Below are 20,891 nucleotides of genomic sequence, written 5' to 3' on the forward strand. Positions count from 1 at the left end.
GGATGAACTGGTCAAACAAATTTACATACGCCTTTCCACCTCTCCCACTAATTCCATTAGTGGTGCGAAAGCTACAACAGCATTCCCTAACACTGATCCTAGTAGCTCCAACATGGGCCAGACAACCGTGGCACACCACACTGCTGGAACTCTCAGTAGTACCACACCAAAAGCTACACCTCTCACCATGCCTCCTAACCCAAAACCATGGAGAGATCAGGCACCAAGACCCAGCTCAACCTTGCGATCTGGCTCCTGAGGTCCTAGAATTCAGATACCTTAACCTTCCCCCTGATTGCATGAATATTATCAGGGAAGCTAGACGCCCTACTACTAGGGCATGCTATGCTGCAAAGTGGAAAAGATTTGTTGTTTACTGCCACAACAACACAATCGATCCTCTAAATGTGTCCATACAGCACATCATATGTTACTTGCTCCATCTCCAAAGGTGTAACCTAGCATATACATCCATTCGGTTACACCTCGCAGAAATTGCTGCTTACTTACAGAACAGGCAGCACCTATCACTTTTCAGGGTGCCTGCCATTAAAGCCTTTATGGAAGGCCTCAAAAGAGTAATTCCACCCAGAGTACCACCCTCACCTGTCTGGAACTTGAATATAGTTCTCACAAGGCTAATGGGACCCCCTTTCGAACCATTACATAAATGTGAGCTGCAATTTCTCACATGGAAAACAGCATTCCTAGTGGCCATCACTTCCCTTAGAAGAGTTAGTGAAATACAAGCACTCACCATACAGGAACCTTTTCTTCAAATGCATCATAACAAGGTGGTACTCCGCACCAACCCAAAATTTCTACCGAAAGTCATTTCTCCCTTCCATCTAAACCAGTCGGTAGAATTACCAGTCTTTTTCTCACAACCTCAAACCGTTGCGGAAAGGGCTTTACACACACTGGATGTTAAAAGGGCCTTACTTTACTACATCCAAAGAACACAACCTTTCAGAAAAACCAAACAGCTATTTGTCTCTTTCTCTCCACCACATAAAGGCAACCCTATTTCTAAATCAGGGATAGCTAGGTGGATTGTAAAATGCATACAGATTTGCTACCACAAAGCAAAACAAACGCTATCTGTTCCCCTAAAGCCCACTCTACAAGGAAGATAGGGGCTTCTATGGCTTTTCTAGGAAACATACCACTAGATGACATCTGCAAAGCAGCGACATGGTCAACACCGCACACTTTCACAAAACATTACTGTGTAGATGTGCAAACCAAGCAACAATCTAGTGTGGGCCAGGCTGTACTAAAAACACTGTTCCAAACAACTGCAACGGATGCCGGTGGTCGCCGCTAGGGTTGGGTACTGCTATATAGTCTATGCACAGTGTATAATCTGCAGCTCATATGCCTCGAACGGAATATGCTACTTACCAGTATGCATCTGTTCTTGGCATGTAGAGCTGCAGATCTATACACACCCACCTGCCTCCCCGGCTACCTGTATCCGTTCCAGTCTATCTTATTTAGATACAACACACATGGGTTTCTTTACTGTTATCACTACGCTCCATCTTTCCCTGCTGGCGAAAAACAATCTGAGGATGGAGCCGAAGCCCATGCGCATTACGAACCAAAGGAGGAGTCACCAACCTCGTGACTTCCAAAGACTTTCCAAGAGGAAAAACAAACTGCAAACATCCGGGCCCAACACCAGATGGCGAGCTATGCACAGTGTATAGATCTGCAGCTCTACATGCCAAGAACAGATGCATACTGGTAAGTAGCATATTCCATATACGCTAACTCATGCAAAGTCCTCCATTATTAACAGCTATTACACATCACTAATAGTGATGATAATACTATAAGGATTATCAGTATGATTAATGGGTTCCTTCTCAAATTGGGCCACATATAAAATGGGCAGGTTTGCGGGCAAAGGTGGTACCCATAGAATCTCCTTAATTTGTCGGTAGGATCTAGTTATTCATCAATACCAATGTGGAACACTCCACAATAAAAGCATTAAGGACTTGGGGCCTGATTACGACTTTGACGGTGCGGGCCACCACGCCACAGCCCTGCTACCACACCGCCAAATCTCACCGCCTGCCAGCCGCCAGATTACAAGTATTTTTGTAGTCTGGCGGGCGGTCCTTTGGCATTCCATGGTGGTGCCTTTCAAAAAGGCACCGCCATGGGAACGTGAAAGACTGTTCCTGCATGGCATGGACTGTTGCATCCATGCCATGCAGGAACATGGAGTACATACACACAGGGGGCATAGCATGTGCCTCCCTGCCTGTATCCCCAGGCCCAAAGGCACAAGGGGGTCTGCTAGGGCCCCCTTTGTATCCTCCCCATCTCACTTTTCACAGCGGGCTCACTGCCAGGAAAAGTTAGTTGGGGAGGAAACCCGTAATATGCTTGGCAGTGCCGCAGCTGCACTGCCAAGCATATTGTGGCCTCAGGACTGCGCATCACCGCCAGAGATTGTGGAGCCCCGGTGTTTGTGGCGGTCCCCTCACGGTCCTCCTACACCTGTAATGCAGCAGTCAGACCACTGCTGCAGCAGTCCACGACCGCCACCACACCTCCACCGCGATGTAATCATGTCCTTGGTCTGGGCATGTTCTTCCCTCCAGATCCAACTTTATTACACTTATCACATGAGATTGGGTAACGTTGGAATACACACTCTAAAGGTCTAATGTGACTAAGAAATATTGGAAAGGATCTAAATCGAAGCCCTCGATTCAATGTATGGCCACGGCCACAGTATAGCCCCTCTTAAAGAATTTTACCACAAGAACTTTTATAAGACAAAATCAACATATTTAGAAAGAGGTTACAGAATAGATTGCCAATCCGCTACAGCAAGTCTTCCAGGGGGCAACAGGGATATTTGTGAATTCTTATGAGAGTGTATAGAACAGGGATGTTAAAGTCCACATTGTTAAGGAATCTATTTTCATTTTCACTCAACCACGCCTCATATAGCGCAATATTAGTTATGGAACGGATCTGTCTACTTATATATGGTTTGGGTCATTTCGTACTGTCCAACAGCATTGAGCATTAGACAACAGTTGTAAAATCTCAGCATTGCAGTTTTCTCTGTCTTGTACTATGATAATACCTCCTTTGTCAGGTGTTTTTTTGATGGAATTGCCAACATTTTATTGGTGTGATTCATTATACAACAGATTCCATTTCACATACTTGTTTTTCTGAAAGAGTTTATACCACTTTCAAAAAATGAAGTCTCTTTTCCCACCTATTGAATAGTTGGAAAAAGTGGCCTAAGTCCAGAGACATCCATTCTAGCATTGGATTTTGTCTTTGAAAATACATATTTGAGTCTGAAGAACCTAAAAAAGTGAAACAGTTCTATTCTGGTTTGAAAATAGTGACAATCTCATATGTTGAGATAAATGTTAGCCCTTTATAGAATTGTCCCATGTTCATGTTCAAAATAGGATTGGCCTCATTTAAATGATCAGAATTAAGAAAAATGGGATTTGGTTACTACTTGTACTATATGCTGTAGGTTTGACATTGGCTCAGAGTATACTGGTTCTGGTACCATTCTTGTTGGCCTCTCCTGCCTCCACATTTGGCATAATCCCTCTGCTGGCCTGTGCCTAAAAAAGGCTGTCGATTAACCTGAGTGTCCGCATTATAGTCAGATGTAGAAGGGTCTGCCTGTTTATTAGTATCTGAACCTGAGCTGGAGAAGGGCTAAAAGAGACGGGAGCCTCAGATATGATGTAAACTTGCAGAACACTGACAAAACATACTTCACTTGTAGGTGTAAATTTTCATCTAAAGTAGACTTTTAAATTTATAATTTGTTTTTTGTATTTCAGATGTCGAGGAAAACAATACTGTGGTAAGTCTGAATCTTGTGTAAAAATGTGTTAAGTTCAGACCCGCCAATGATTAGTCTGAGAACTCAGGATGCTTTTTCATAATCTGGTAGATGCTTAGCTTCATACACAACTCACCAAATGATGATCATAACAGGGATGAAATGGTAATTATGTTTCCTTCCAAAATTATGAAATTGAATCTCATAGGTCATTTATGTAGTCTTCATGCCTGCCACCTATAAGCCAGTGAAAGTAACCAAAATCAGTGTTAATAGTGAGGTTAATGACTTGAATCTGCTTGGAAGTGTTATGTTGTGCTGTAATGTATTGTGTAGTGATGTGTAATCTGTTGCTTAGTGATTTGGTGTGCTGTGTAATGATGTTTTATGTTATGTGTTCTGGATTAAGCCCAGCAGTATAATACTTTCCATTATGCAGGGGTGGGCACAGAAGGGGATCCCAAAGTAATTCTGTTCTTGTGTTGACATTCCACACCAGCAGATTACTGGCATGCAAATTCATCAACTCCTGTGTTGGCTGGCACTATAATGCACACTGAATCTCATACTGGGCAGAAGCAGAGCTGGCATCACCCAAAATAAGATCAGAGTTTGAGTCGTCTAATTGTGGACAAAGAAACACTGTGTGAGCACCACACTTCCAGGATACTGTAGGATTTGGTGGAGCAGGAGTCCCATTATAAACTGGAAAGGAGCTTGCGGGTAGCGTTCCCAGTAATTGAAAGGAAATTAACCTAGATGCCAGGAGTCTTTTTGTTGTTTGATCATAGGTTGCAGGTAGCACTTCCCGATTCAGAGTGGTTGTTCAGTTAGCAGCCTTTTATGACTTGAGAGACAGACCATTAGACTGTATGGTGTACTCTTTTTAGATCTCGCCGTGACAGCGTATGCTTTGCAAGCGCTCTCACTTACAATAGGTATTGTATACAATAAGAGCTTGCAGCCAGCCCATTACTCCTCATTCATTGGCTTCATTTTCACTCTTATTTGCTGCCTTCTAATTGGCCAGCATGTGCTGGCTTTACTTTCTATTTTTTTCCTGGAGCTTGGACCACGTACTGATTGCTTCAGCCCTGGCTGTATTATAGCTTAGCGACGCTGCAAAGCATTTGCACTGTTCTACAGCATGGCTACAAAACATTGCCAACGCCAATAGCTCTCATGGGCAAGACCTATTGGCTTTAACAATGCTTGTTTGACTGACAACACAGTAACTTGGTGGAGGTATTGTGAGAAATTAGTGTTTCTTGGAAAGATTGAAATTAGTTTTTGAAGTGCAATTTATAACTCTAGCGGAGTAAAAGTTATAGGAGGAGACCAACTAGCAGAGAGGTACAGTAGACAAGTTTTGTAAATTACTGAATTGCAGTCCCTTGGAGAACCCACATTTGTACATATCTGTAACTATTTGTGTTCATTCCTGCGGGTATTGTGTTATCTGCCATTGTTTTTTTTTTTTTTGCGAAAACCTTTATTGTACATAAAAATCAATACAGACATGGGCCTACAACCACCAGGGCCGGCCGCTAATATATACATGGTTAACAACATCAAGGCAGCGACAGGCCCCCTGGGGCCCAGCCGAATTAACAAATTACTGAGTGCACCTCAGAGGTTATCAGGATACATAGATTTTAGAAATAGAAACAAAAAAAAGAAATAAAATAACACCAAAAAGCAAGGCGGAAACCATCAAAAAAGGGGCGTCTAACCACATCCGGGGAACTACACAGTACATACTCCACCCTCAGGTGGACAATGAGGATGAGCAAGGGGGAGGTGGGGTCGACGGGAGAGCCACAACCGTCTACAGGTAAAATATAATAATCTGGGAACCTCAGGATCAGGGGGACAAGGCAGCATCAGATGTGTCCACGAGGGGGGGCGTGCAGATGTTCCCTCGGTACGCGTTCCACTGACCCCAGATTCTCCCCCACGCCCCCGGCTTACCCCGAGACACATACACAGTCTTCTCTCTGCACATGCACCAATCCATGCTCTCCTTCCATACTGACACGGTGGGAGGCCGTCGGGATCCCCAACGCTGTGCGATGTCCCTCTTAGCAATCATGTTCCCAAGGGCCGCCCACCGAGTCTGAGCCGCATTATAGTCATTAGGCTCCCACACGTTCAACAAACATCGGCGAGCCTCGGGCAACAAAGCGACCCCAGTGACGCATTCCATGACAGCATGCACCCGGCGCCAATACTCCGCCACCTCACAGCACTCCCAGAGAACATGGAGAAAAGTGGCGCTGAGCCCACAGCTGCGCCTACAGAGCCCGTCTTCAGAAAAACCCATCAAAACTAAACGAGGGCCCGTCACGTAGACACGGTGGAGAATTTTAAGCTGGACAAGACGGAGACGTGCGGGTATGGCCACTTCCTTAGGGGAGGACAGCGCAGACTGCCAATCCTCATCGTCCAGTTCCACACCATCCCCGGTCCACGCCTCCCGAAGGCGCACGAGGAGATCCGCCCGAACGTTTATTAGTTTTTTATAGATAAGGGAAATAGTACTGTCGGGCAAGTGACCGTCGAGTATGCGGTCCTCGAGTGGCGAAGACACAGGGACTGCAGTCCCAGCCCCGAAGGCCGAGAGCAAGGCGTGCCGAACCTGGACGTACCGAAAGAAGTCCCTCTCACTCAATTCGTACTCACTCTGCAGCGCAGCAAAGGATTTAACCACACCCTTCACCCAGAGGTCACCTACTCTACTGATGCCAATCGTGTCCCAACGCTCAAAGCCCTTCGTCGTCCAGAGGCTTCCCAATCTTTCAGACGCAAACAAAGGGGTCGCACCCGTCAAACGCTCATTCCAGCCCATGGCCACATTCGCAGCCCTCCACACGCGCACAGCAATCTTAGTGGGACCGGTTAAGTTCCTCCCAGCCGATCGAGAGTAAAGCGTTCTGTTAAAGTTGCCGCCAGGCAACAAAAATCTATCCATTTCGAAAGCCGGATTCGGACCAGGTGCGTACGTTGCATGGTTAATAGCAGATAGCTGGGAGGCCCAATAGTACCTTCTGATGTCCGGGAGCGCAATGTCCCCGTCATACCAGGGGAGAGTCAGTTTTGCAAGAGCAATACGTGCACGACCATCCCAAACAAGCCTCCTCTGTAAGCTCTCCACTTCCCGGAAGTAGGCCGCCGGAATAATATCAAAGGAGTTCTGAAGTGCGTAAAGGAATCGGGGAAGAGACATCATTTTAAAAAGCGCCGCACGACCGAGGGGAAGCTTACGCCAACGGGCCACGTCTAACCTCAATCTCCGAAGTGGAGAGAGGAGATTATGCTCGTAGCGGACCGCCGGGTCCAATGAGATGTGCACCCCCAGGTACGTAAAGCCTGAGTGGGACGCCTTAATGGGAAAACGAGAACGCAAGAGAGGAAAGCCACCGGATATAGCATAGACACAAGATTTGGACCAGTTAATAATCAAACCAGAGTTCTTGCCGAAGGAAGTAAGGATGTCAAAGAGCACATTGAGTGACTGGCGTGGTGAGGTGAGGTACAAAAGAATGTCATCCGCGTACAACGAAACTCGATCCTCGAAGCCAGGGGCCCACTGGATCCCTCTTATCGACGGTTCCCAACGAAGCCAAGCAGCGAGCGGTTCCAAAGCCAGAGCGAAGAGCAGGGGAGACAACGGACACCCCTGCCTAGTGCCCCTCCCAAGAACGAAGGGCCGGGAAACCCTCCCATTAACGACAACCTGAGCCAACGGAGCAGCGTATAAGAGTTTAACCCAACTAATAAATCCCGCCCGAATCCAAACTTTGCCAGGGCGGCCCAAAGATACGGCCATTCTATCGTATCAAAGGCCATCGTGGCGTCCAAGGAAACCAAGATGGCCGGTTCTGAAAGATATTCCGCCCTTGCAAGTACGCCATGTAGGCGCCGCAAGTTAAGGGCCGTATTCCGGTGCGGGATAAAACCGGATTGGTCCGGATGCACCAGGTCACAGATAACAGTAAGCAGGCGATTAGCAATAACCTTGGCAAGGATTTTCGGCTCGGCGTTCAACAGAGAAATAGGCCTGTACGAGGTGCAATGGTCCCGAGGCTTACCGTCCTTGGGAATCACGACTATAGTGGCCAGACGTTGGTCAGCAGGGAGAGAACCAAGTTCAAGCGACTCCGAAAACATACGACGGAGAAATGGCGCAATTTTATCCGGTTGCAGTTTGTAAAGTTCAATAGGGAGTCCGTTGGGGCCCATAGCCTTGCCTGAGCGAAGGGAACGAATCGCGGTAGCAATCTCGTCGACCGATAACGGGGCATCTAACTGCTCACGCTCATCCACCGACAGGCAGCGCAAAGCAATATCCTTCAACAGGTGACGGGAGTCAGCCTCATCCCTATCAGACACCGGGGAGTACACAGCACGGAAGTAATCAGCAAAACACTCCACAATCTCACCAGGGTCAGTCACACTCACTCCCTCCGACGTCTGAAGCACGGGGACCACTCGATTCACTCTCTCCTTCTTATCAAGCCAGGCAATCAATTTACCCGCCTTATCCCCAGCATCATACAGCCTACCCTGCTGTTCCCTTTACATTGTCCGAGCAGCATCCGTAACAAGGGACTTATATTCGAATTGCTTCAGGCTGAGAGCGTGGAGCCCGTCCTGAGTGACAGCCGTCTCCAAGGCAGCCTCCAACCCCGATATCTCAGCCTCCAACGCAACCACCTCCCCGTTCTTAGCTTTCTTGGCCTCCACGATCAGGGATAGGGCGTGTCCTCTGAGAACCGTTTTAAAAGCCTCCCACAAGGACACTGAGGACAAGACGGACCCCTCATTCTCAAGAAAATACTGGTCAAGCGACTTAATGAGACCCTTGCGGATCTTGGGGTCACGCAGGTACCAGGGGTTAATGGGGGCGACCCGCCCGGCGGATCGCATCCCGGTATCGAAGAGGAGCCACAATGGGGAATGATCGGAAATGCCCCGGGCCAGGTGCTTAACCTCCCGGACCCGGGTGGTCTGGGCCGCTGGCATAAGAAAATAATCTAGTCTGGAGAGACTCCCGTGAGCCCCGGAGTGGAATGTGTACTGACTGTGTCGGATGTATCAACCTCCAGCAGTCCACTAGGCCAAAAGTGTCCAAGAACCCGCCGAGCCACGCCTGGGCGGCAGAGAGGGCTCTGGGAGGGTAACGATCCAACTCGCCAGAAATCACGGAATTAAAATCCCCACCCACAAGCAAGAGACTATCAGGAAGTTCAAGTAACATACGACCCACATCAGAGAAAGTGGAAGTCTGGAGGCCCGGGGGAACATAGACCGAGACCAATGAAAGAGTCTGACCCTCCCACCGTCCAGTCAAGGACGCATAGCGCCCTCTATCATCAAGAGTAACTTTGTCAATCTCAACCGGGAGGGAAGATCGCAGCAAGATGCCCACCCCTCTGGATCCAGTGGTGAAGCCAGAATGTGCAACCAGTCGGTAGCCCCCCCTGTTCATGGCATGACATACATTGCCCACCAAGTGCGTCTCTTGAAGAAATACCACATCAGGGGCCAATCGGCGCAAATATTGCAACACAACCCCACGTTTGATACGGTCCCACAATCCGTTGACGTTCCAAGACATAAGTTTCAACCCGTCCCCCCCCATCCCAACACAAGAAGCTGGAGTCCCCGGGCACGCAGCCAGACACCTAAAACTGAAAGGAAACAAACACACCGCCTTAAAAAGAAAAAACACACAACCCAACAACCACTGTCCCCCTCCCACCCCCACGCCATTGCAACTCCCCCCACCCTGCACCCCTGCGGACTATACAGCCCCCCCAACTTGCAGTGTGCCTGTCGCCCTAACAATCCCATGCTACAAAAAGACCCTAGAGGAGGAAAGGGACCCGTCCCCACCCGCATCGAAACAGAACATTAATAGACAAAATATACAATTGAAGTAGAACCTGGCTGGGCGCAGAAGGAAATGTCAAAGTAGAGGACCAAGAATCATTCCTGCGGAGGCCCTCCGCCCTCAGCACCGCCAGTACGCCCAGATCGTTCGTCCCGGTCCGGCAGGGAGTCTAACCAGTCACTCACAGTGTCAGGGCGTTCAAAAAAGAGAGTCCGATCTTCATATTCCACACGAAGCCTGGCAGGGAAAAGCATAGAGTATTTAAGTTGCAGATCTCGAAGACGGCGCTTCACCCCCTGAAAGCCCATTCTCTGTTTCTGAACGAGTTGGGTGAAGTCCGGAAAGAAGTTAACGGAGGCATTCTCATAGTTAACTGGGCCATGCACCCTCGAGGCCTGCAGGATCGCATCCCGGTCTCTGTAATGAAAAAGGTTTGCAATAATAGGTCTCGGGGGAGCTCCTGGTCGAGGCCTACCGCCCGGGACACGATGGGCACGCTCCACGGCGAAGAACTTGCTCAGGCCTGAAGGAGCAAGATGATTGAGGACGAGATCTTCGACCATGAGGTCCACCGGACGATTGTCGAGAGTCTCCGGTACACCTATGACGCGGATATTATTGCGTCGTGCCCGACCTTCGAAATCCTCCAGCCGCCGGGACATCGTGTCGTTTGCCAACTTTAGATCGCCAAGAGTTGCCTGGAGGTCTGATACATCCGTAACAAGAGTGGATGTCCTCAAGTCCAGCGATTGAACCCTCTTGTTAGTCTTAGAGAGATCCGCCCGAATTAACGTAACATCAATGGCAACCGTGTCAATTTTACGGGCCAGAGCCTCGTACTGCCGGGCGATGGTCTCCCTTATGCCGTTGATGGCGCCCATAACGTCTTGCAGCGACAATTCCGTGGGCACGGACGGGCCACCACCAGAGTCCTCCACGGCGGCACTTGCCGGCCCGGGGGATCCTTTGCCCTGGGTATAACGATCCATGATGTTACTCTGGACTGGTCCCCCACGGTGGGATGTCTTGGTCCTCCGTTTCTCGGGATCCCCCTTGCCCGCCATGTTGAGCGATGCTCACCGGAGGGGTCCGCCAGGACCGATAGCGAAGGGGTGCCAGCAGATCAGACACAGACTGTCCAAGAGCCCGCTCGGAAGAGTGGAGAAAAAGGCACAAATCAGTCCAGTACAAAGGCCGGAGGACGCCCCAGCCGCGCGAAGTAGCTCCTCGATCAGGCCATGCAGAAGTGCAAAAGCGAAACTGAAAGTGGGGGCGCGGTCATTGGCAAGGCTCCGATGCCGTTGTTGTTCAACTACTCCCCGGCCCCACAGTTCACCAAAGCACCGGGCACAACTTCCAGGTGGGCCTCCAAAATGCAAGACGCTATATTTCAGGTCTCCCAGGTCCGATTTACGTTCTGAAAAGAGTTATGGATTCAGCCAAGGTTCATCTTCCAGAATCCGTCCACAAATCCAGGATAATGTCAGGATAAGTTGCAAGGAGCGGCAAGGGTCCGGGGAGCCCTGTGCCTACGCGTCCATCTTGGTTGCGCGCTAGGCTCCTCCCCCGCCATTTTTTATATATTGTGCTTCATGCAAAATAATAAGTTATATAAAAAAAGGTTATCATAGGTAAATGAAGACAGAAGTGTCTTGGCTGTGTGGAAGGAAATTTTGGAACATAATTTGCTAATGTTCGCTACTTGTCTGTGTTGGCTAGGAACGTATCCATATTTATTAAAAGGATTGTGGCTGAGGATCCTATAGTAATGATGTCTGTGGATAAAAAGATTGGGGAGGAAGGCAGGTGGCCATGATGCATTTTGTAATCTGTGTCTGAATGTAGGGAGTGAAAGTAAAATATGGGTTTCTTGCTAAAAGACTCTAACTTCCTTGAGTAATCTGATTTAATTGCATTTCACACCTCTGTCTCAAATGTTACCACATTCTCTGGGGTTTTTATTGAACTTTCCCTTGGTCAATTAACTAAGTAGTGACTGTGTATCACTTCATTTAAATCACAGTAGCTACTTCTTCTGGAGGGCAAAATACTTGATCACGGAGTCCCACCATAATGAAGTAAATGGCAACAAAATTAACTAATTAATTGTGTAGTTAATCTTACTTAATTCAATACGTTTATAAAAAGGTTTACTGTTGCAAACAAAGTTGCACTTTGTCTTAATCCAAATAATACACTTTAAATTTAATTTTTCAGTAGTTCATCCTAGGAAAAAGACATGGGCAAAACGAGGGAAGGGGAAATGGGAAAGAGCCGTGTGGTGACTAGAGAGACTCTTGCTACATATGAAGAGACTTCTTGGCATGTTAGTTGATGTCTTTAGGATTTTTGTTACACAAATTAACTAATAGACTGTATGTTTTCCACGCCTGTTAGTGATCGTAAATTAATTCCTCTATGTGCTTTTTAGAGTTCCTCTCTTATGCACTCACTTGTACATGTACACATTCTCGCAATTGTTCCACTCCAGATGTCTACTAGCAAGATTTTGTTTTTTAATAAAGTAGGTTTGTGAATCTCAACAGGGTGACAAATTCAATTAAATGGTGTTTTTCAAGAGATTATGGGGTTGATTAAGATGTCGTTCGGAGTTGCCTCCGACCGACTTTTCTGCAGTTTTAGAACTGACCAACCTCGGGTCAGCGGTCCGAACACTCAATTACGATGCGACCGCACATGGTGCGGTCGCAAACTCCCATTTCCTTATGGGAGCTTATGCGGCAGTCAGAAACCGGCCGTAGCCGAAGCTCCCATAGAGAAATTGGAGTTACTGTAAATCCCTGCACTGTGTGGCAGGCACCCCACGGTGCCTGCCACACTGTGCAGGGATGTACAGGGGGACGCCTATGGTGCCCCCCCGGTCAACAACCGGAGGCCGCGGAAGAAGGGGGACCTGTAGGAACCCCCAAATCACTTTCTGACAGGCTTTCCATGTTGGAAGGCTCGACATGAAAAGCCTCTCAGAAACCGGCATCATAATCCAAACACAGAAACGTCGTCCATAAGGAATTATGTGGCAGTTCCAACTGGCTCGATGGGCTCCTTGAGTCCGTCGGAAGCCAGTCGGATTGACCAACCGGTTTGGACTCCGTCCTGTGTCATTGCAATACCGCGGTTGAACTTCAAACCAAGGATGTCGGTCGTTAAGCCTCCGACCAGCGGTCGAAGACTTACCGACAGACATCCTAATCAGGCCCCAAATTCTCTACTGACAGAAAGTAGACATTTATAACAGTGTGATCTACAGCAGCATCCCTTAACCTGGGGTCCGAGGATCCATGGGTTTTATACAATGCTTATTTAGGACTTCCGTGACTGTTTGGAAAATTAAATAATACTAGCAGATTAATAAACAATATATACATAAAAAGCAAAACCAAACATTTTAGAATGCTATGTTTTTGTTTTTTAAACTTTTGTTTATTGGCCCTTTTATTTATTTACGGTGTACAGCATGACACCATGAAATAACATATTGTTTAAGGAGCAATAAAGACTTATCTTCAGTGTTACAAAGATCTCTTCAGTTTCGTCTATTTTGACATCCATTCCATATGCTTGCTGTGTACAGGAGATGTCCTCTTGCTTTTACGAAGAGGGGTCGCCAAACAGTGCAGTATGAGGATATACAGTACAGTCATAATGGTAGCCACTTGATCCAACAGAGATATGGGGGAAAGAAAGACAAAGAAAACCCCAACCAAATCATATAGACACAAGTGGGTAACTCAGTTGGGTTTGCACTATTAATCAATGATACAGGTGGATAATAAAAGCAGATTATTAGTTGGGCGGGTGGGGTTGTATTTTAGGAGCCTATCTCCATGTATCTCTCTCAGGGCGATGCAACACATGACCTCTTCACTTGAGGTCCCACCTCCCGTCCTGTTCAAGAGGGGTTACGGGGATCTACACTCTTCTATGCTCAGCGTCAGTGCGGTGACCCATGGCAAGCATCACCCAAAGCTCTCCCAGTTCAGCGCTCATTCTGCTCTCCCCTTTGGCCCCCCGTGTATCATCTGCTCCTCCCTTAGATGTACTATCAATGGTCTCCCGTTCCCCCCTCAAATCGCACTACGGGTGCTCCCAAGCCACCAACAACTCAGTCTAGAGATCTGCTATGGGACGTCGTCTTAGTCCTCTAGTCTCCTCCCTGACCAATGCCCGCTCCTCTGCTCTCGCCCACTGTATCACATCAGATCTCCAGAAACGAATCCTGAGTCCCATTGCAGATTTCCAGGACATGGCGATACGACTGGGAAAAGTCCCAAGATGCAAGCATCTAGGGAGATAGGGAGGGTGAGTCCCAGCATGGAGTCCAGGGCGGCAATCACCTCCTCCCAGACGGGACGTACCTGGGGGAATGCCATACCATATGAGGGAAATCAGCATCTAAATGTCTACATCTCAGTCAGGGGCGAGGTTCCCCCCGTAGACTACATGAATTTTATGCGGTGTCATGTAAGTCATATGAACGTAGTTAAATTGGAGGTACTTTAGTCGTGTTCTTAGAAATCTTTTTAGGGGGGTCTAATATTCGACCCCACTTCGGGTCTGTTAGGCCACGCTGCAGGACCCTCTCCCATCTCGCTCGCAGGGTAGAGAGAGGTACGGACCATTGTCGAGAGGGCTCAATAAAACCATGACACCAAGTGTTGGGCGGAGCTCATGGTGACCACCAACTGCAGAACGGCATGAGTCGTGGGCTCCTCTGCTCATCAACCCACAGATCCGAGAACTCCCGGATTATAGCTTCATATATAAGGAAATGTCCAGCCCGCAAATCGTAGTGTTCCAACAAATCTTTCAATGGCAGTAATGTTCCCTGCTGATAGCAGTCTACTGCTGTCCCTAATCTGGTGTCTGTCCAAGCCGACAGTTGGCCTTTAGTAAAATAGGAGAGGGGCTCTCCATGGGGGAGTGCCACTATGGGCAGTGCCAGTGCATACAGGGGTGTTCCCGCAGTTCTCGGGACACATTAGTGCCAGTTTTTCGGTGCCACCGATACCACCGTGCGACTATCTCTGCCAGACAGAGCAGTTCTGCCAGTAGGATTTCTATATGATCTGATAGTCCCAGCTCCACTTGATTAGCCCCGTCAATCCATTGAAGCTGAGAAGCCAGGAAATATAATTAAAAATCCAGGACTCCCAAGCCCCCCGCCTCAAAATGGACATCTAAGGATAGTCAGGGACACTCGATGATGATCCCCGTTCCATATGAATTCCCGCACCAGTGTGTCCAGTTGTCTAAACCACAAAACCAGGATACTTATTGGCAAGTTAGCAAAAAAATAGAAGAGCCTCGGAAGCATCACCATTTTAGACACCGTGATCCGGGCCACAATGAGCAGCTTGACGGAGCACCAAAAAGGGACACAGGACTTGAAGGACTGGAGAGCTTTCCCGAGATTACCCTCGCAGAGGTCTTCCAGTGAATTCAAAATCTAGATCCCCAGGTATCGGAAGGAGGTGGGTGACCACGTCAGGTCTGGGGGAAAGCCTGAATGCTAAGTAAGTTTAGAAATTTGAAATTAGAGATTAAAATTAAGTTTGTTTCCTTAGCTTGATTCGTTGGAGCAGCACAAACACATCACACAGAATGTTGAATAGATGGCCGGTGGCCGCCATTAAAGCATAGGTATACACCAATAAAAACAGTGCATGCCATGCATTAGGAGAAAAAAAAACTAAAAAGTGATATGATAGTCTAGTACATTGCTTTATCTTTTAGAAATAAAAGCACATTTTGAAAGGCTCCAACCTTCCCATTAAAATTAAATTTTTATTTTGTAATCTTTTTTGAGTGAATTAAATAAAATATTTAATAATTGGTGTACTTGGTTGTTGTAAACCTATTCTCTATTTATGTGTATTGTTCTGAAGTTCAGATACAAGAAAGCGCTTATGGTTGGGGGCCCTGGCTTCTAGTCGTGATTCATTGGGGGGCCACATAAGTCAAAGGGTTAAAAAATACAGGATATCGCTCACTGAGTACAAAAGATAGGTCACAAAAGTGGTGACTTAAACAAGGGCAGATTTGGAATAACCCTTAGTAAAATTATATTGTGTTAGAAAGTGAGAAAACAATCTCAGGTTGTTACCATGCCAGTTTACCTGACTTCCCTTAAGTGTATCGACATATCCTACAGTTTTGCCATATAGTATGGAGGATTTTAGTAATTATGTATTTCTAAAAACAAGTGCCAGCAAACTATTTTTCTTGACAAAGTTAGTTGACTATTCCTTGGCATGTATAAAGTGTGAAAATAAGGGGATGGCACTTAGGGGGCCATTATGATGTCGGGCGGATCGCCACCGCCCGTCCGGCGGTGGCAATCCGGCTGACATCTTTCCTTGCCCGCACGCCATTTACCCCCACCCTATTACAGCGGCGGGGGGCACAGCGGCGGACGGAAAGACTATCCGCCGCTTTTCCGCAGGCAGGGGCAATCGTTACGATTGCCTGTTGTGCGGTCCTGGGCCATAATATGGTGGTGGTGCCTAGCAGGCACCACCCGCCATATTATGATGTTTGTGGATTTTGGCCTTTCCATGGCGACTTAGCCGCCATGGAAAGGCATGCGGTATTTGGCTTTGGGGGCCCGTTGCGTGCCCCCGTGGTGTTGGGTGGTGGGGGGGTGCACTTGCGGGGTACCTATGGTACACCCCTACATTGGCATGCACAAGGTGGCAGGCACCGTGCACAACATGCATATTTGACATTGTGGTGGGTGCTGCACAAAGAACCGCCCTCCACAATGTTAAATATGCAGGATGCGACCTCCAGGGTGGCGGTCGCATCCTAATGGGCACAGCGGGACCGCTGAGCCTCTGGCCGTCGGTCCTGTTTACCGTTACAGTGGCGGGCGGACACATAATGGACCCTATAGCACTTATACCCCGTCTTGGTTTTAATTTAGATCCTAAGACAATATTAGTGACAAATGTATAAAAAACAAATAAATCCATTACTGGCTGGAAGGTCCTCCAAGCTAGATCTAAAATTCAAGATGTTCTTCCCTTTCCTGTGCTGAACCGCCATCATTAGTGATCCTTGGCAGGCCAAAAGGACATTGAGTTTCCAGCCCCTGAAACAATGGCCAGAGCTAAACAATAAATAGGGAGCTGTCAAACAAATGCATGATGATTGCATTATTTACAAATGTCTTATTATATTTTATTGAAGTAGCATTTTCCATTTCCTCTGGCTTTTTCAACGTCAAAATAAAACACTTATATGTGGTGGAGGGGTACTTTTGCAGAAGAATGTGGATGGTTTAAATAAGTAAGGAATAGGTAAAAGGTGTGGATATAAGAAATAAATTGACAAGTGTTTGTCTTTAGAGGTAAACTAAAGTTCAAGTTTCATGCTCAAGGTTATTCAGATTAATTTTGATTTTAGCTTTAAATGAAAGCAAGCAAAAACGTATTTTAAAAATACAAATTCATGCACCATATGCATCTAAGAAGGTCCTAAAAACATGCAGATCTTAAATCAACATTCAGTCATATCTAGCAGATACAGAAATCACAAGGCATCCCTAATTGTACTTCTGTTTGTCATTAAAATCATGCTTCTTAAATATTGCCACCTCTTTCTGAGGTTTGCAGCAAATATAAAGAACATGAACTATAACTTCCACTGCAATCTAACATAAAATCCCAGTCTTTTTTCCTCTTGTGATATTTTTGTCAGTAGCCCAAATGTAATTGTCAGGGATAGACCTCCAATAGGTAGAGTAACGAAAACATGCAATTTAGACAATATAACTAGTTTTAAATATCACTGTGGTACACATTGAATGTGATGAGCATTTGATGATGTTCCAACTGCTTATGAAGAAGGGACTGCAAGGACTTGGATGATATCCTACTCGATGACACATCAATCCACAGTGCCATAGTGTGTATCCAACAACCCTTTCCGAAGAATGAATATATATATATATATATATATCAAAGAAATATCCTTTCAGGCATAGAGTGACGAATAAATTATGCAAAAAAGAAGCAGAGAACTCTGGGTAATTCTCAAGTTTAGGTGGAAAGCAGCGCCTGTATAGAGCACTCTCAACACCAGCGACACTCTAGATCTGCTCACCTCAAATGTCTGTTTTTCTATCAAAATCTTTAAGCATAGGATTAGCACAGTGCCATCCACGCCGAGATAGAAAAGGACAAAGTCTTTTGCCATTTGTACAGCAAAGTCTTTAAGCATAGGACTAGCACAGTGCTGTCCTTGCCGAGCTGTAAAATGACAAAAGCCAATTACCACTCCAGGCACATTATTACAGCTTTGAATTGGTAAAATACCAATCAAGCCAACCTGAAATGAGTAAAAGCAACCCCTGACACAGTGTTTCGCTCTAATTAGAGCTCTTCAGAGAGGTATAGCTTTGTCCAGACACAAGGAAGCTCCCAGTATAAGTCAAAGAAATACCCTTTCAGGCATAGAGTGACGAATAAATTATGCAAAAAAGAAGCAGAGAACTCTGGGTAGTTCTCAAGTTTAGGTGGAAAGCAGCGCCTGTATGGAGCACTCTCAACACCAGCGACACTCTAGATCTGCTCACCTCATATGTCTGTTTTTCTATCAAAATCTTTAAGCATAGGATTAGCACAGTGCCATCCACGCCGAGATAGAAAAGGACAAAGTATTTTGCCATTTGTACAGCAAAGTCTTTAAGCATAGGACTAGCACAGTGCTGTCCTTGCCGAGCTGTAAAATGACAAAAGCCAATTACCACTCCAGGCACATTATTACAGCTTTGAATTGGTAAAATACCAATCAAGCCAACCTGAAATGATTAAAAGCAACCCCTGACACAGTGTTTTGCTCTAATTAGAGCTCTTCAGAGAGGTATAGCTTTGTCCAGACACAAGGAAGCTCCCAGTATAAGTCAAAGAAATACCCTTTCAGGCATAGAGTGACGAATAAATTATGCAAAAAAGAAGCAGAGAACTCTGGGTAGTTCTCAAGTTTAGGTGGAAAGCAGCGCCTGTATGGAGCACTCTCAACACCAGCGACACTCTAGATCTGCTCACCTCAAATGTCTGTTTTTCTATCAAAATCTTTAAGCATAGGATTAGCACAGTGCCATCCACGCCGAGATAGAAAAGGACAAAGTCTTTTGCCATTTGTACAGCAAAGTCTTTAAGCATAGGACTAGCACAGTGCTGTCCTTCCCGAGCTGTAAAATGACAAAAGCCAATTACCACTCCAGGCACATTATTACAGCTTTGAATTGGTAAAATACCAATCAAGCCAACCTGAAATGAGTAAAAGCAACCCCTGACACAGTGTTTCGCTCTAATTAGAGCTCTTCAGAGAGGTATAGCTTTGTCCAGACACAAGGAAGCTCCCAGTATAAGTCAAAGAAATACCCTTTCAGGCATAGAGTGACGAATAAATTATGCAAAAAAGAAACAGAGAACTCTGGGTAGTTCTCAAGTTTAGGTGTAAAGCAGCGCCTGTATGGAGCACTCTCAACACCAGCGACACTCTAGATCTGCTCACCTCAAATGTCTGTTTTTCTATCAAAATCTTTAAGCATAGGATTAGCACAGTGCCATCCACGCCGAGATAGAAAAGGACAAAGTATTTTGCCATTTGTACAGCAAAGTCTTTAAGCATAGGACTAGCACAGTGCTGTCCTTGCCGAGCTGTAAAATGACAAAAGCCAATTACCACTCCAGGCACATTATTACAGCTTTGAATTGGTAAAATACCTATCAAGCCAACCTGAAATGAGTAAAAGCAACCCCTGACACAGTGTTTCGCTCTAATTAGAGCTCTTCAGAGAGGTATAGCTTTGTCCAGACACAAGGAAGCTCCCAGTATAAGTCAAAGAAATACCCTTTCAGGCATAGAGTGACAAATAAATTATGCAAAAAAGAAGCAGAGAACTCTGGGTAGTTCTCAAGTTTAGGTGGAAAGCAGCGCCTGTATGGAGCACTCTCAACACCAGCGACACTCTAGATCTGCTCACCTCAAATGTCTGTTTTTCTATCAAAATCTTTAAGCATAGGATTAGCACAGTGCCATCCACGCCGAGATAGAAAAGGACAAAGGCTTTTGTCATTTTACAGCTCGGCAAGGACAGCACTGTGCTAGTCCTATGCTTAAAGACTTTGCTGTACAAATGGCAAAATACTTTGTCCTTTTCTATCTCGGCGTGGATGGCACTGTGCTAATCCTATGCTTAAAGATTTTGATAGAAAAACAGACATTTGAGGTGAGCAGATCTAGAGTGTCGCTGGTGTTGAGAGTGCTCCATACAGGCGCTGCTTTACACCTAAACTTGAGAACTACCCAGAGTTCTCTGCTTCTTTTTTGCATATATATATATATATATATATATATATATATATATATATATATATATATATATATATATATATATATATGCAATACGAGAAACCAGACTTTGGAGAGGCACACACCTTGTTTCTTCCTTTATTCCTGCAAGGCAGTTCCGCTTACAACCCGTAACCCCCACAGAATTCATTTGCCAATGTCCTTACGCGTTTCGGGCGTCATACGCCCTTGATCACAGATGCTGGCAAAATGCGGGAAGGCAGCATGGCGCCGCTTTAAATAGCAGTTCGTGAAGCCCGCTGGGCGTGTCCGCAAAGTGCATCCTGGTATTTAAAGTACATATTTGCAGCGGCTGCCACTCCCACATGGTAAGTATTCAATACCTTGGTAGGTTTCCGTGATGGTAACTGGTTACTGCAGGACTGTTTTACTCCTTCAAATGCAGAAACAACAAAGCTCCATACTGCAATGTTTGATAACATGCTGGACACCACTTCATGCGTGGGGGACCTCTCCGTGACCTTGGTCGGGCCACAATTTAATGCAATACGAGAAACCAGACTTTGGAGAGGCACACACCTTGTTTCTTCCTTTATTCCTGCAAGGCAGTTCCGCTTACAACCCGTAACCCCCACAGAATTCATTTGCCAATGTCCTTACGCGTTTCGGGCGTCATACGCCCTTGATCACAGATGCTGGCAAAATGCGGGAAGGCAGCATGGCGCCGCTTTAAATAGCAGTTCGTGAAGCCCGCTGGGCGTGTCCGCAAAGTGCATCCTGGTATTTAAAGTACATATTTGCAGCGGCTGC

The 20,891-nt window shown here is 46.4% G+C and overlaps 1 protein-coding gene across 1 annotated transcript in view; it reads left to right on the forward strand.

The window, feature by feature from the left end:
- The window catches only part of PECAM1 (platelet and endothelial cell adhesion molecule 1), a 435,744-nt gene that overhangs the window by 326,607 nt on the left and 88,246 nt on the right, over positions 1–20,891 (forward strand). Inside the window, exon 15 of the mRNA XM_085617241.1 lies at positions 3,843–3,865. Within this exon, the coding sequence (XP_085473367.1) occupies positions 3,843–3,865 (23 nt within the window). The remainder of the gene's footprint in view (positions 1–3,842; positions 3,866–20,891) is intronic.

This window comes from Triturus cristatus, chromosome 7 (assembly GCF_964204655.1).
Source record: "Triturus cristatus chromosome 7, aTriCri1.1, whole genome shotgun sequence".
NCBI lineage: Eukaryota > Metazoa > Chordata > Amphibia > Caudata > Salamandridae > Triturus > Triturus cristatus.